Source organism: Triticum aestivum, chromosome 6B (assembly GCF_018294505.1).
Source record: "Triticum aestivum cultivar Chinese Spring chromosome 6B, IWGSC CS RefSeq v2.1, whole genome shotgun sequence".
NCBI classification, from domain to species: Eukaryota; Viridiplantae; Streptophyta; class Magnoliopsida; order Poales; family Poaceae; genus Triticum; species Triticum aestivum.
The window spans coordinates 141,917,537-141,935,022 of NC_057810.1; the positions used below are offsets into that span (position 1 = coordinate 141,917,537).

A 17,486-nucleotide genomic window follows, 5' to 3' on the forward strand; every position below is an offset into this window, starting at 1 on the left:
GTGGGCTGACTCGAGGGAGAATGACGTCCGTGTGTGGCGCTGATGGGCCGATGGTCCATCCTCCCAACCGGTAACTGAACGCTGATGTGGCCATTTTTTACGCTGGTGAACTCATGGTCGGTCCCTCCTGTAAGCCAGTAGTCAAATGATGATGTGGCTGGCTTGCTGATGTGGACAGGCTGCATGTCAAGAGAAATAGGATAGTGGGGATAAACTATTTAGGTATTATAGATGCGTGAGCTGGCGTTCTCATTTGGACAGGAATTGCCCTCCGACTGCTTGGGCTACTTTTGTCCAAAGCAGCTTATCCGCACTATATTTCGGAATCTATGCAAAAATCTATGCGCATTATAATATGGAATGGAGGGAGTATTTTTCTGGAATTTGCTGTTCATTCCAAGCTCATATGAGCTTTGGAGTAGAAAGGGACTTTCACACCCGCAGGGTACTCATGCTTCCTATTCCTTATTCCTACAGCAGCAGCCCGGCTGTATTTAAATGATTTAAGTACTCTGACGCACAGGGGACGCACATCGTCAGTCCAAGGACATCAACCAAACGCACATAGCCTCGCCAGGCAATATTTTCAATCATCTCAGGCTCAATCCAGGCAGTCCATTTCTCCAGGCACGGTGTTTAGGTATCCAACCAAACAGGCCCTACAGGCGACATATATACCCCTCTCCAGACCAGATTTAGATGTACAAACCAGTTTATTCCTCTACTCATCAAATGGTTAAAGAAAATCTATATGGCTACCAGATCTCCACCACGTAACCCGGCCAAAGAGAAGGAAGATGGTACTACTTCTTGCCCGCGCCCAGCACTCGGCAGCGGTACTCGCCGAGCGCCCAGATGGGGAAGATGTTCCGATACTGGGAGTAGCTGATCATGCAGTTCTTGTTGAAGACTCCCATGATCTCCTGTTAAATGCGACAAAAAACAAATTTAGATCATATAACGCTTGAGCTTCCCTAGCACTGTATCAAATATCATGCAAAAAGACGAGCAATTCCTACCTATTCAATGGGATGTTTTAGACTGTCCAAAGAGACATGCAAAAAGATCACAAGTATTGTTGCGGATTCTGGTGGGGAGGTGATAAAAAGAAAATGCATTGGAAAAAGTGCAGGACATAGCTATCCCAAAATGTGAGGGGATTTTGGCCTAGTTAATCAAGCCATGTTGGCTAAACAAGGGTGGAGGCTATTGACCAACCCTGACTCGCTTTGTGCATAGGTGCTCAAAGGCCGATATTATCATGATTTAGATTTCTTGGCAGCAACAAAAAAGAGGAACTCCTCTCATACTTACATGGAAGAGAATCCCTGAAACTAGGGCTGATTAAACATGTGGGGGATGGTGCTAGTATTAACATATGGGAGGACCCTTGGATACCCTCTATGGCTATCGTCCAATTATTCGGTTACCAGGGGATACAGTCACTAAGGTGGAGGAGCTTATTGATCTTCAGAATAATAGTTTGGATCTTAATGTCTTCGAAGCAAACTTTGCAGCACCTGATGTTCAGGCTATTGCTAAAACACCAATAGTGACTGGGGTGAAGATTGTTCGGCCTGGGCGTTGGTGAGGAATGCTAATTTTTCTGTTCGGTCGGTGTATAAAATTCTGAGCACAAGTATGACACATTCCTATGAACCATCTTCTTCAGGCACGGCAGGAAATGTCTTCTGGAACAAACTATGGAAACTGTCGGTACCACCAAGAGTCAGGAACTTTTGGTGGAGAGTTATAAGAGGATTTGTGCCATGTAAATCTGTTCTGCTCACCAGATACATAGAAAAAATCCCATTCTGCGACCTATGTTGCAAGGAGGAAACTATAACCCATGCTCTGTTAGAATGCACGGGCGAGACTCTTCTGGAAGGAGATGAAGACCATGATGCATATACAAATCCCAGTGCTACATCCGCAATCGTGAGCTTCAGATTTGATTGAAGACAACTGGGATCAGACCAATTTGTATGCATTGTATTGTGCGGCTGCTGGGAGGTTTGGTCTGAAAGGAATGCTCGTACTCACGACGAGAAGGGCCGATCAGTTCAAGCTTCTGTTCAGTGGGCACTTGGTAATGCCGTTGATTTAAAACAGCAGGTGAAGTTACTCGCCCTGCGGTGACAGGGAGGAAGCTTGCTGGCAAGCACCGGAACAAGGGACACTGAAAATCAATGTGGATGCGGCATTTCTTGAGCAGGCAGGCTGTGGAAGCACAGGGCTGGTGGTCCGAGATTCAGAGGGCAACCTAATTCGAGCGCAGGCCTTGTGGTATCGATTTGCATCAAGTGTTCAAACTATGGAGCTATACACTATCCAGGACGGGATTCAACTAGCCAAAGAATGGGCCACTCCAGGATATGTGTTGAAATTGATACTAAAGAGATGGTTAAGATGTACAACTCTGAATTTTCAGAGAGAGCAGCGGATGCAGCTGTTTGCCATGAAATCAAAGAGCTTTTGGGAGGGTTTATGAGCCATGGTCTGGTGTTTGTGCAAAGGGAAGCCAATGAAGCAGCCCACCGGTGTGCAAAGCAAGCCACAGAAGAGAGGAAATGTTTGTGGATTAACTATATGTCTTCTTTCTTAGTTGTATTCAGCTACCGTGTAATCCTCCTAATTGAGTAATAAAGCTCTTGATTCGCAAAAGGAAAGGTTTTCTCTGGTCAAATAGTAGTTACGTTTCGCTGCACTGGTTTGAACTGCCTTCACATGCACAGCTGTGTTTATTACTAAAATGTTTTCCTTTGGATCTAGAGAAATTTTGTATGTTGAGAAACCATGAGATGGTGGTGAAGCATTTATGACTTACTTGCTGAGGAAATTCCCCATCCTCTGATTGTAAGTTTATCAAAACCTTCGCTGCTCGATGCAGAGGCGTCGGATCTCTCTCAGCCTGTACCCAAACAAGATTTTAAGAACCATCGTGAATGAACACATCATATGGTACTACCACAATCCACAGGTAACTGTAAACACACCTGTCCTGCGTCAATTAGAGTCAGCATGGCCCAGCCAGTGTTGACAGCGTGAGTATGCTTCCCTTCAAGATTGGTGTAAACCTAATTGAATGGAAGTCAAAACATGATTATTGGTTAGTAAAACTTCCTTATGGTCCCCAGGAAGACGATGTGCATCTAAAGATCAAGATGCAAGAATACCATGCTTTACAGGGCATGCAGTCGTGAACGGTGAAAGCAGGAAAAAGAGCAAATGACTCTTTAGATGAAAAAGAGAGTTTTATATCAGGTTGTCGTCCATTACGTTGACTCATATGTAACAGTATTAACATTAATTCTAATAGAATGGCATACAATATTTATCACAGCACACTGACGATGAAGATTGGAATATAGAGATGCAATCCAGTATTCCAGTAAACAAGATTGCAAGTATATACAAAACTAGGTAGAAATGAATCTACCTGATCTTGAGATGACAGATAGCTTTCTCCCCAGCCACCGAAAGGAAGCTCTTTTGACATCAGAAAGTCACATGCCTTTCTGATTGCAGGACTGCTCTTGAAGGTTCGACCTGCAGCTATTAGGCCCTTCACTCCGAACCATGTGCCATAGGTGAAGCACACAGCCCAAGAGCCATACCTGTAGGAAAACGGATATAGAACGACGCAGTGTTATATGCATGTATTACTTGTATTCTTCTACATGGTGTCTGAAAACTAACCAGGAACCGTCTTTTCTTTGAATGCTCTCAATGTAACAAGCAGCTTTGTTGATACAGTTATCTACATCTTTCCTGCGGTGCCCAGGATAGAGCTTTTTAAATGATGTCAGGGCCTGAATTGCGGCTGAGGTACATTCCACATACCTGACACCAATAGAGTATTATTTTTTTTTCAGTTTGTCTCTCTATGGCAAGCAGCATAAAAATTGACAAGTTATTGCATCTTACGGGTAATCAATCACAATATCTCCGAAGGTCTCGGCAGGGTTGATAAGCTGAACAGTTTAACAAACAATCAGATGGAAGAATTTTCGTAAATCAATAAGAAAGATTATATGACTAATGATTGGTTGTAGTTTTCAAACAAAGGAAACATCGGTCCAGTAAACCTGTATTAATTCAATATGGATTTTTTAATGGATGTACCTGTCCTCTTTGACTTGATATTTAATGGTTCAAATGAGGCAATTACTTCATGAAGCACGCAACTTAAGAGCAACCTCCTAGTTGTAATGGTAGCACAACAACAAACAAATGAGGCAGGTACATACCTCAAGCCAGGCATAAGACCTTTGGAGTTCATATGTTGCCAAGCCACCATTTTCATTCTGTAAAGATTAAAACAAATTTGTTAAAATGGCACGTCTCAAAATAATGTTTTACATATAATGCAAAAAAAAATACATAGAAGAGAACTGCTGGGAACAAAACTTTGGAGACTTTGAAATACAGGTTTCTTCCTTTTGAAGGAGTCTAGTCCACAACAGTTTTATATACGTTATCCCTGGGGCAATAATCTGGTGGAGCTACCAGGGCAACCAAAATTTTCATAGCAAAGTCCAATTTGCAACTACACAGTATCCATTAATCCACTGCTCCACTTTGGTTTTGAAGTGAATACAGCAAGGGAGAGCCCTGGTGTTCAGTAAATAACACCACTTTACTAATACAGTGTTGCCTTATGATCTGTGCAATTTAGCAGAAGATAGAAATACTACCCGATATTAATCAACAGCTTAGCAGTACTTATCCTGAAGGCCGAAAGCACTTGCAGATAAAATACCTTCTGCGATATAACCAAACTGCAGCTTTGTAAAATATCAAAATTTTACCATTTCACAGTAATGTACTGATAGCAAAAAAGCACTTGCAGATAGAATTATCCTATATGACAAAACCTATCTGATGCTTTATAGTATATACTAGCAACCATCCACATGCAATGCACATTTCTAGCCATATATATTACAAAAATAGGGCGTACCCAGTGCTGAAAGCTCCCACAAAAGGTGGGAAGTGGGGAAGGGAATTTCTAGACAGCCTTACCCTTGCATAATAATTCTGCAGGGAATTTCTTGCCATATATATTGCATAGAATAAAATATATCCATATATGTAGAAACCCAAATTTATAATGTAAGTGTACAGTATTGAAATTATTTTTCACCATGTACATTACTCAAAGGAAGAAAGGCTAAGCACTAACCATACACTAAACGGTAAGCTACAAACGTACAACTAAAATAGACGATCCATTATTATTTATGAACTATCGATCAAATAGACCATTATTAGAGGAGAGAATAAGGGATAAGGTTCCAAGTAAAATTCTCAACCCTTGGATCTGTGAGATGAAGATCATAAATATTAAGAATGGCTAAGATTGTTTGGATCAAACTCTAACTCATACTTTTCATATTTGCATAGATATCTCTACTATTAAAGGAGAACCTGCCGTCGTCGTGATGGTTCGACCTCCTGCCCCACGAGCGATAACCATCTACAAAAAAAACTCTCTGGCGAGGGCCACGATCGCTCCCCCATTCAACACGCAAATGAAAAAAAAAGAGCAGCGCTAAAATAGCCGCCACGAGCCATCTTTGTAAACAAACCCACGCACGCACGATCCTCTCATACGGGGCTCCCACGATCCCCTCCATCGTGACCCCCTTCCTCCACCCTCTCTGCCCTTTCATGTGGTTGCTCCCCCAGACCCCCATCCCCACCCATGACGCGTCCGGAGGAGATGGTGGAGAAAGAGAGGGAGGAAGAGTAGGTACAGGGCGGCGGCGGCGGCAGTGGGAATCCCACCTTCTCAAGAGCGGGCGTCCACGAGCGCCTCAACACGCTCCAAGCCGTGTAGGTAGCCAACGTCGAGCGCCTTCGCCTCATGGCCGCCGTGCCCTAGGGCGTGAGCAAGCACGATCCCGATCTCCGCGTGGAACTGGTCGTCTTTCGGCATCACGGACATCGCGCCAATGGCGACGACGCCGTGGAAGACGCCGCCTACGAAGACAGTAGGTGTTACCTGACCTAGCTTCTCATATGAATTCATCTCTTTTCTTTTTGTTCCCAGGTTGTGTTTCTCCGTGAAAGTAGAGGGTTGATTTATGACCCTGATAGTGGTTCCTGTTTCAGATCCTTAACATCCTAAAAGCAGCATCAACCTGGACTGGATGTGCATCTTTCTAATTTACGTGGTATACAAAATTGGCATCTGGATGGTTCATGATTCCATGGAGTAGTATATAATTGGTCATTTCATATATTTATTCACTCCACCCAGCCACATCCTGGACAACTTCTGTAGGGAAGCAGCTACATATATACCGGCTGCAGCGGCAACGCATGATGGAAAGGACGAGCTAGCATACCAGGGGTAATCATGGACTGTGTGGACGACACCAAGGCCTAACAGCTGCGAACGCATGCAGGAACAAATGCGGACGACATGATGCTGGTCAAGGACAAGCACATCAAGGAGCTCGTTCCCATGAAGTACATCAAGAAGGCAAGAACGTATGTGTGTCCTGTTTTTTTTGCTTCTTTCCCGTTGTGCTTAGTTTTAGGATTTGGTCATCGCGGGTTCAGCAAATCATCCTGCTGGTGGAGTTGGTTCCTTAGTGATAAATTAATCCTCGACTGAAGCGTGGTGACTATTGCTACATGATTTTCTTACTGGATGGATAATTTTGGGGTTTGTTTCTCTGTGTGTGTGGATTGATGAGAATGTGCAGAGGGAGATTATCAATCACTTGTCTGCTCCAGGAACCTAATATATAATAAAACTGAGTGAGGTAAAATTACCAAATCCTGATTCATCGGATGCTTGATAAGTTTGTTGATTCTCAATTACATTAGATCAGTGAAATTGAAGGTTAATGGTACTCCTGTTTTTTGAAATAAATGACGACTGGAATTTAAACGTTTGCATCAGGGCTGGAGCTGCAAAGATGCATGTAGATATGGATGCGGATTGCCAATAGTTTTACTTCAGCAGAGTTTCCTTACATTCAACGTAAAATGTGTTGTGTTGTTAAATTAGCAGCATGTATGTAGAGGTATGTTTATATTCTAGAAATTTGCAGCTCACACATATGTTTATTTTATTATCTGCACAAATTTACCAGCTCATATTTAGTGTCCAGGTATTGATATTTCATACACCAACATTGACCCTGCAAAAAGGTACAAAAGACCTTGTATTTTGACTGTCAAATACCATATGCATCATTTCACTGTCAAATTGACCAGGCATCTTTTATCATGTTCTCATTATTATTTGTACACTAATGCAATTCTATCTCGTTTCGGTAAGGATCTGGAGGTGGAGGGCAGCATCGACAGCCATGTTTTGGTTTCAAGTAGCCACTGAGCCTTGCTAGAAGATGGATGTACCTCATGCAATTAACTGGCTCTTAGTATCCAAAGCTACATATTGTGGTTCACAAATAATAAATCTTTTAATCTGTAGTATTGTGTTATCCCTGCAGGTTAGGCAGTTAATTGTTTGTAGTTGCCTTGAAGAACTATCCATCTTCTTCATAGCTATACTCAGGACCTTACCTTCTCCCCTAACATATGTGTCAATAGTTTGAGCATTATTTCACATCATAGCCATTGAGAGAGGAGAAAGAAAAAAATATGTCTGAATTAGTTTTTTTTATTATTAGTGTCATTTATATTGTCAGCAGTTTTCGTATTATGTTTGACGCCCTCTTCGATTGGTTCCCTGCTTCGTTTCTGTGGTGATGGACATGCTATGCATTTCATATACTCTGTTCTGATTTTGAATGTGAGCACTGCATGTTGCTCTATTGAAATACTAATGGAAACATTTCAAAGACACTCTCTTGAAAACCTGGATGTGAGGCTTCTATACCTTCTTTTGGGTTTTCCCTTTTTGCTTCCCACCTCCCATTATATTAAGATACAGAGCTAGCTCAAAATTTGGTTTATCTATCTGTCTCATTTTCCTCTGAAGATACTGGGGGAAAAAGCAAGCAAATGACTGGTTTAATATTAGTTCTAATTGTTTGATCCCGTAGCATGTACCACTTTTGATGTATTATACTCCATATTTCTTACAAATTTGTGAGCTGCAATTTGCATTGTTTTGTGCTTGGATATAAATATTTATTTCAGCATAAATTTATACAACACGTGATTGGAGCTAGGATGGTTCCACCCTATTTGTCGATAAAAAACAAGCTAGGATAAAATAGAGGCGCGCGACCTACATTTATCCCTTACCATTTGCTACACTTGCATGTAAGTATCTGATTGCAAGATGTTAGTTAAGGAGATACAAATGGCTACTAAGGAGTTCTATTGGTGTGTATATTATTTGCCATTCCGTGGCAACGCACGGGCATCTAGCTAGTAGATATATAAAAAAGTAACAATTCACTACTCCTAGACTGAGTGGTCACATGACATGAGAGAGAGATATCGACCCTCTTCTAGGCAAACTGATACAATAGTTACAACTAACACAATCTAAAAGTTTGAATGCATTTACCATCCAAGACATCAAACAATTGACAGCATCATATAGTCTGTTAACTTCCACTGGTTCGCCCACTATTTCTGGAGAAATCTTTGATAGCAATAATGAGGCCTGAAGGTAAAAGAAAATTCAACAATTAAACTATTTAAAACAAATGGTTATGCATATGAGAACTTGGCAATTGACACAACATACCAGCAGCTAAAAACCAAATCTTATACATATGAGAGCCAGAATGATTCTTATTCCGTATGGTGCAAGAATAAAAATTCCTAGATTTCAAACAGGACAAAGTTTTAACTTTGAAGGTAGCTCCTTGTTGGTAATACTGACGGCCTAACTCACCTTTAGTCCTTCTGCAGTGCAATCTGATATAGGCCAACCATGATCAGCTGTAGAAAAGGGCCATGCACCTTTAGATATGTGACGGTACCAGTAACTCAGATCTCCAGGGCAGTCATCAACAACCTTTCATATAATAGCAACAGGTAAGTACTAAGTACTGAAATGTACTTAAACGTTTCTTTTTTGTTAAGTAAAATGCACTTCAAGTGTTGACTGATAAACAAATAGCCATGTGACATGTACCTGAGAGTTCTTAATGTAATCATGTGCCAGCTTAAGAGTGGGAGCAAACTCTTCAATGAGGTCAGTGGCCGCAATAGCTTGAACTGCAAAAGCTGTGTCCCAGAGCTGGCTGCCATTATAACCCTACAGTGGACAGAAATTGGATCAATTATGATCAAAGAGAAAGAAAAGCTAATGATGGACTGGTATAAGCAGGAAATCCGGTTACTAACCGAGTACAAAAAAACAACTTTCCAGTTCCATGTAAAGACAGTAAGACATAGACAAATAGCTGTCTCCTATCGTAGCAGCTGCCTTAGTGAAAAGTAAATGAATGAAGTAAATAAAAACTCATTACCTGCATCTTCATGCCATCTTCAGCAACCCATAAGTAATCATATATTCTTGGAATGTGTAGCTTGAATGCTTCTGAGTTTGGATCTTCAATCCAGCAAGCAAGCATATTTAATACCTGCACATAAATTTATTCAATAATCAGTTGAACAGTATGATTTTTTTTGAGAATATATTAAACTTATCTAGACATTATTAAGGTTTAAACTCCTGGTATGTAAGTTCACAAGCTTTGAACAAGAAATCATAGAATATGAGGATTCTTTCTCCACTAAATCAGCAAGATAGGGAGAAGTGAACAAAATGAACACATGTCCCAAACTAAAGAAATCGTCATATATATTAAGGTACTAAGAACAATTTCCGATTTAAAAATATTATGAATTGGAGCAGAAATGAAATAAACCCCTGTAAAGCTTCACAAACCATTCAAATAATGCTTGTTTGTAACTTCTGTGCGCTTTACAGAGGATTATGGTTTAGCATTACTGAACACTATGGTTTGCATTAGGGGACACTAGCTTGGCATTAGAGGATACTGTCCACAAGTCCTTCAGCCCTTGTGACATAGAAGTGTACATGTTTTAAAACCAAAGGGCAAACCCGCAATATATAATCGTGGCATATGGTATTACATGAAGTAACAATAGGTGAACTTGCTGCTGCAATTGTGGTCAATTACAAGGCTGTAGATAGAAATATCTTTAGTTCTCACATGCGATTTGGGCACAGGTACTGCTACAGTACAGTGGCTGGACAATCAGGCCAGCAAAACCAGAAAGTTTAAAGAGGCATGCATGAAATAAAGCACTGCAGTTATTATGTTTCAATCTTACAAGACGAAAGGATCATCCTGATGCTTGAAGCAAGAAAAAGACAAAAGGCGGATCAGCAGGCAAGCATATTCTTCAAATTACCTTGTTCACAGGACCAATGCAAATGTATCGAGTGTTCTCATCTTCATAATGAACATGCTGCATGACATGGTTCAAAGATTTCTCTCTCAGTTTGTTCCCAGGCCAGTGCATCATAACAGGTTCGACAAATTTATGGAGAGTGGCCCATAAGATATCTTGTATGAGTGGATGTGGGTAGTACAGATCTTCCTACAATAAAGCGCAAGAAAAACCCTTCAAAGAACAATCTTAATCATTAGATCCTAAATAGACATCATGCAGATAAAGAAAGATAAATAGGGCAGCTTAGGCTTCTATAAATTTCAAAGATTAACTATATATCTATAATTACTTCCCTTCCGCTAAGACCAGTAATCTATGATCTATTCTTTGAAGGAAAAGGGAATACTCTCAATGGTGAAGATGCTATTGATTGCGAACCCATATAGGCTATTTGTAAAGAGGAATGGGAAAAAAATCACGGAAAACCGGACTATTATACAATACTTACTATCTTATGTAACACAGCGGGATTATTTCGCTACTATGTTTACACAAGCAATAACGGTAAATGCACCAGAATTCTTGAAGAATATTCAAATACCACAAAGAGCCAGCTACATTAAGATAATTATGTTAATTGAGTCTGCAATTATGAAGCAAGCACAAATGAGAGGGAACCGTGCTCTTCAGGCGGCTATGGTATCCCAATCTATTGTGTTTTCAGATGTTATCACCTATTGAATCATGAGTTATAACTAGCACAACAAAACGCTTTGACCACATTCACATGGAAGATGCACCGCAATCAGTCTTTCTCCTGCACCAGGCAGTGTACGATAGCAACTTACAAGCATGAAAATCTGGGAATACAAGGCAATCCCCATCAAGCTTGCAGGCTGCTTATATCAAAGCCTCCGAACCAAGGACTAGTAAACTATTCAGTGGTACAACGAATATTTCTGAAACTGTATTTCATATTCATGGCCCATACTGCTATTCAAATCAAAATGGCTATGTCAACTCATTATGTTGGCAATGGGACTTCTTAAAGACCCTGTACTTTGGCAATGAGGTTTCTTAAAGACTTTGTACCTTGGCTATGGGTCATCTTAAAGACTCTTTCCTAGAGTGAGGACCACATTGGCACAAGTAGATCTACTTAGGATTTTTCCATTAACTCTGATTCATCCTGGCCCATAAGAAATTTGCCTCGCACACATCAACATTACTAAGAAAGATTGAGATAAGCAAACCTTAGCACAGAGATTGCGAGCACTGTCCCAATCAACCTCGCTGTAGGGGACTTTGAAGAGTTCATTTCTTAGTTCCAATATAATTGGTGTAATTTGGCCGACAAACCTCTTTCCATAAACGTAGCACATGGGTAGATAGACCATTCTGCAGTGACACCACATTCGACCTGCACGATAGCGTCAGGCATATCAGCAAGACATAACCAACATCGAAGATCAAAGCAATTAATGCTGGCATAGTGCAAAAAAGAACCTGGGTGGACTGGCAGGCAATACGGCAACATCCATATTTCCGGTGGCAGTGGATTGTTACCAGACCAATCAAATACACCAAGTACCTTAAATAAGTCAGGGAATTAGGAGGAATTCCTTAGGCCATAGCCAGATTGTGCAAAATGGAAGCAGCCTTCATAGAGAGGAAAAAATGTTAATTCCATACCGCAAGCCAAAACTTTCCCCATGATGTTATATAAGTTGCTCCCCCATGGTCTAAAATCCAGTTTCGACCTTTCTCCATAGCTCCATCTCCACTATCTGGGCCCTCACCAAGCAATCTCAAAGAAACATAGGTCAAGGCTGAGCCAAACATGGTGCTTGGACCCTCAATGTGTAATCCCCAACCTCCATCTTCATTCTACACACAATCACCAAAAAAATTATTTACTTTATCCACTGTGAGATGGCACAGTTGGCAAATAGATCCTTGCCTGATGATTATAGAGATATCGACGGATCTCCTTTTGATGTTCTGATGATAAAACAGTGTTCAGTGCTCCAGTAACATGTAGCATTATAAGCTGAATAGAAGATAAAATGCAGTGAGTAAGTTTCCATATGACATAAACAAGTTTTTAAATGAAATGTCAAGCCAGGGGAAGTACCAATCCTGGCATAAGGAACATAGGACCCCCATAATCCCCAGGCCAGTGTCCATCGTGTGCCTGGAGAGTAGAAAAGGTGCTGAGCGCCCTTTTCAAAGTGGTCGATACGGCTTCCTCCGTGACATCTTCATTCTCCCCCAGCTTGATAGCAGGAAGATCCAACTTAAGTGGATTTTCTTTTGCAAGCTGCAGTACATACAAGAGCACGAACGCTTTAGAAGCTACGGAGATATTCCAAGTAGAAAAACACCCTAGTTTTAGTAGTACAAAGAATCCACAGGCAAGTTGAACTGAAGTGGTAGAACAAAAAGGAAAAGACTCAGGAAAATATCACTATTCCAGCGTCAAGAATTGGTCTGCCCTGTTGCTAAATAGTACTGTTAGAGCACTATAAATTGTGCTTCTGGTCTTAACTCTTAACCCAGTCCTGAAAAGTATCGACCATCTCTGTGGTAATTGGGTTAAAAACCTTTTAACCTGAAGGTAAGGGAAATGACTCTAGTGGAGATAACAGCGATACCGTGTCCTTCCTTCTACCACACGCAACACAAGCATGTCATCAATCAACATCATAGACCTTCTGATCACAAGTGCTGTTATAAATGGCGATAGCTACCGTTCAGCTGAACGTTGCTTAAATCGAGTCTGCTACAGGATACACTCTCCTCGCTTGCTCTTTGGGGTTGCTTGGTAGTACACAGCTGTAGTACACCTGGAAATTTCCTGGTTCCTATTAACGGAAAGAAAGAACTGCAGGAGTCATGCCTCTCGTTCAGAGAACCAAGCGCCCAGCGTCAGTCAGCACACTTGCCGATCGCGTGCACTGTACTGTGCTTCTGGTGGGCATTAAAAGCTGAAGTAGGAGCAGTTGGCAACGGGAAAGGGGGGCCGTGCCCGTGCCCATCCGGAGAGTGGCTCTTGCGTCTCGGATATTCATCGTAGTATATACGTATGCAAGATCGGATCTCAGCATACTCGCTGCGCATTAAAACCTTTGCCAAGTGGTGTAGGAGAGACTTGACAGTATGATGCCGCAATCTTCCTTTCCTTAGAAAGGTTGCAGCATATAGTATATTATACTGTACTCTCGCTGCGCATTAAACTCGTTTTGAAGGGTAAGGCGGCTCGCTGCTGCCTTGATTGAGCAGTACGCGACGACTAGTCGTCGGGAATTTCGGGCGGCCTCGTCCAGGTGAGAAAAATGTAGCTACGGTAGGAAAAAAAAACTGCGGGGCTTCGCCGTCACGGAGCCAGCCGGAATCGTGGCATGCAGGGCAGGGCAGCGGCGACCGAGGGGGAGGGGCGGGAGGGGGCATTGGATTCGTCGGGTCACCTGGATGCGCATGGGGAGGTCGGCGCTGTGCTTGAGCTGGTGGCGGCGCGCGGTGAACTCCCGGCGCGCGGCGTCGACGGCGGCGAGGGCGTCGGGGTCGTCGGCGGCGGCGTCGAACTCCCAGACCTGGCGGCCGACGTGCGCGTTCTTGGTGGGCAGCCAGGGGTCGGCCCCGCCCTCCGCGATCTTCAGCCGCCACATCCCTCCGGCCCCGGCGACCAACCGAACAGTACTGCGCAACCGCCGCCGGCACTAGCAGCAGGAGGAGCAGAGGGTGAGGGCGGAGCAGGACAAATGGGCAATGGCGAGATCTGCCGGCCCGATCCGGCGAAGGATTTGTTAGTGGGGGTTTCGGATCGCGCGGGGCGGGGCGGGGCTGGAGTGGGGTTTGGACGGGAGCGCGCGGTGCGGCGACGTGGCGTGGGACGTCTCTCGCCCCCTCTATCTCTTTCTCGGCAGTGGCTTTTTGGCTCAACGCCTGCAGGCTCTCTGACCCGCTCGTGGAGGGGAGAGAGGGGAGAGGGGGGTTGGGGTTTTGTGGGCAGGTGGTGGAGCGTGATAGGTGTCAGCGTCCTGGTAGTACCGTGATGCCGTCCGATCTGTTCCGCGTCGACGACGTCCAGCTCATCGTCCAACCAGTACCACTAGTCTCTCTCCTCTCTTTTTTTGTGCGGAGACGCATCGCTGCCCATCCTTGGGCATCCCGGTATCCCCTCCTTTGCTAGCTGGTCATAGCGGGGAGTGTGAAACATGACAAAGCTGACTCTTTAGGCCAACTCCACCGCGCGACCTCAAACAGACGTCCGTTTTATCCGGATTCTATCCGTTTGGGCATGGGGATGGGGTCATGTCCGGGTCTGTCCTGAGATGTGGTGGCCGTGCGCCCAGCGCGCCACCACATCCTTTTACCCCATCCTGTCCGCGTCCATTTAAGGCCAACTCCACCGCGCGACCCTATCTTGTCCGGCCTCATCCGTTTGGGGCAAAACGGACAAAGCAGGCGGCCCAGCGCGCGACGGCCCGGACCCATCTGGTCCGTTTTGTTTTCGGGTCGACCCATTTCGAGCGCAAACTTGTGCCGGGTTTGGGTCGCGGCGGACAGCGAACGGACGCTTCGAGCGTCCGCGTCGGGGCCGCGTGGTAGGCGGCCACCTACCTCCCACCCGCCAACATAAATGTGCACGGGCGGGTGGCCCCACCTGTCATCCGCGCAGCTCCTGGTCGTCGTCCTTCTTAAATGGGAAGCCGTGGACCGGTCGTCGTCCACACTTCCCACTCCGGCCCCTCTCTGCCCCCTCGAAACCCGACACCCTCAAAACCCTAAACCGCTCCCTGTCAGGTGGTAGGTGCGACATATGCCAACGGATGGCTTATCATTGTGGGAGCCAGTAAGACATCGCCGGTGCCTGGAAACGGGATGAGGCGAAGACATGCACGCCGACGGATCTTACCCAGGTTGGGGGCTCTCCGTGGAGATAATACCCCTACTCTTGCTTTGCGGGGTCTCCGCATGATCACTAGATCGATAAGAAGCTACAAGAGGCTCCTTGAGCTGTTCGGTGGGAGGAGGAAGAAGGGCAAGGCTAGCTCTCTTCTCTCCCTATGGTAGTGTCTAGAACTCTATCAGATCAACCCTTTGCATGGGTGCCCCGGGGGGTTTATATAGGCCTACCCCCCGGGGGTACAATGGTAATCCGGCTGGGCGCGGGCCCTAGCCGTCAGTGTCTGTGGCCGCCGGCTTCTCCGCCGGCCGCTGGGGTCCGCCGACTGGTGGGTCCCGCCGGCTGCCGGGTCATTGAACGACAGGCCGGCCCCACCGCTTGGGGGTCTTGCCGGGGGCTGGTTACTGTTGCCTTGCCTCTGATGACGAGGGCTTTGTCGTGGTAAGCATGGCTATAGTGCCGCCGCCATGCGGGCTCTCACTGTAGCCTTACCTCGTCTTGTCTCCTTAATGGTGCGCGCGCCCCGAGGAGGGGAGCAAGCCGGCCATAGGAAGCCGGCCATGCCTCAGGCCGGTTGGGGGAGGCTGTTGGGGAACGTAGTAATTTCAAAAATTTCCTACGCACACGCAAGATCATGGTGATGTATAGCAACGAGAGGGGAGAGTGTGTCCACGTACCCTCGTAGACCGTAAGCGGAAGTGTTATGACAACGCGGTTGATGTAGTCGTACGTCTTCACGATCCGACCGATCCAAGCACCGAACGTACGGCACCTCTGAGTTCAGCACACGTTCAGCTCGATGACGATCCCCGGACTCCGATCCAGCAGGGTGTTGGGGATGAGTTCCGTCAGCACGACGGCGTGGTGACGATGATGATGTTCTACCAACGCAGGGCTTCGCCTAAACACTGCAACGATATGACCGAGGTGGAATATGGTGGAGGGGGGCACCGCACACGGCTAAGGAATGATCACGAAGATCAACTTGTGTCTATAGAGGTGCCCCCTGCCCCCGTATATAAAGGAGGGAGGGGGAGGTGCGGCCGGCCCCCTAGGGGTGCGCCTGGAGGAGTCCTACTCCCACCGGGAGTAGGACTCCCCCTCTTGCCTTGGTGGAGAAGGAAAGGGGGGAGGGGAAAGAGGAAAGGGGGGCGCCGCCCCCCCCTCCTTGTCCTATTCGGACTAGGGGGGAGGGGGCGCGCGGCCTGCCCTGGCCGGCCCTCCTCTTCTCCCTCATGGCCCATGTAGGCCCATTAACCCCCGGGGGGTTCCGGTAACCCCCCGGTACTCCGGAAAAATCCCGATTTCTCCCGGAACGATTCCGTTATCCAAATATAGGCTTCCAATATATCAATCTTTATGTCTCGACCATTTCGAGACTCCTCGTCATGTCCGTGATCACATCCGGGACTCCGAACAACCTTCGGTACATCAAAACATATAAACTCATAATAAAATGTCATCGTAACTTTAAGCGTGCGGACCCTACGGGTTCGAGAACTATGTAGACATGACCTAGAACTGTTTCCGGTCAATAACCAATAGCGGAACCTGGATGCTCATATTGGCTCCTACATATTCTACGAAGATCTTTATCGGTCAAACCGCATAACAACATACGTTGTTCCCTTTGTCATCGGTATGTTACTTGCCCGAGGTTCGATCGTCGGTATCCAATACCTAGTTCAATCTCGTTACCGGCAAGTCTCTTTACTCGTTACGTAATGCATCATTCCGTAACCAACTCATTGGCCACATTGCTTGCAAGGCTTATAGTGATGTGCATTACCGAGAGGGCCCAGAGATACCTCTCCGACAATCGGAGTGACAAAACCTAATCTCGAAATACGCCAACTCAACATCTATCTTTGGAGACACCTGTAGAGCTCCTTTATAATCACCCAGTTACGTTGTGACGTTTGGTAGCACACAAAGTGTTCCTCCGGTAAACGGGAGTTGCATAATCTCATAGTTGTAGGAACTTTGTATAAGTCATGAAGAAAGCAATAGCAACATACTAAACGATCAAGTGCTAGGCTAACGGAATGGGTCAAGTCAATCACATCATTCTCCTAATGATGTGATCTCTTTAATCAAATAACAACACATGTCTATGGTTAGGAAACATAACCATCTTTGATTAATGAGCTAGTCAAGTAGAGGCATACTAGTGACATTAAGTTTGTCTATGTATTCACACATGTATCATGTTTCCGGTTAATACAATTCTAGCATGAATAATAAACATTTATCATGATATGAGGAAATA

At 44.9% G+C, this 17,486-nt stretch overlaps 1 protein-coding gene across 1 annotated transcript; it reads right to left on the bottom strand.

Annotated features, from left to right (window-relative positions):
- Nucleotides 1–533: 533 nt before the first annotated feature.
- Nucleotides 534–14,282, bottom strand: LOC123136217 (cycloartenol synthase). Its single transcript, XM_044555548.1, has 18 exons — nucleotides 13,776–14,282; nucleotides 12,443–12,628; nucleotides 12,269–12,358; nucleotides 12,001–12,195; nucleotides 11,815–11,899; nucleotides 11,562–11,728; nucleotides 10,327–10,515; nucleotides 9,414–9,527; nucleotides 9,077–9,199; nucleotides 8,834–8,956; nucleotides 8,501–8,599; nucleotides 4,251–4,307; nucleotides 3,928–3,974; nucleotides 3,700–3,843; nucleotides 3,440–3,617; nucleotides 2,997–3,077; nucleotides 2,828–2,911; nucleotides 534–923 (listed from the first exon to the last, which is right to left on the bottom strand). Exons 1-18 carry the CDS (start codon nucleotides 13,974–13,976, stop codon nucleotides 804–806), a joined length of 2,283 nt encoding a protein of 760 aa, XP_044411483.1. The 5' UTR covers nucleotides 13,977–14,282; the 3' UTR covers nucleotides 534–803.
- Between the last annotated feature and the right edge of the window lie 3,204 nt (nucleotides 14,283–17,486).

Bases quoted from the DNA above. Each gene is read 5' to 3' on its own strand.
- LOC123136217 (XM_044555548.1), bottom strand. From the start codon at position 13,976: ATGTGGCGGCTGAAGATCGCGGAGGGCGGGGCCGACCCCTGGCTGCCC. The intron at 3,078-3,439 runs GTAGATTCATTT...CCATTCAATTAG, and splicing joins ATCTGTCATCTCAAGATCAG to GTTTACACCAATCTTGAAGG. The intron at 2,912-2,996 runs GTGTGTTTACAG...GTTTGGGTACAG, and splicing joins CTCTAATTGACGCAGGACAG to GCTGAGAGAGATCCGACGCC.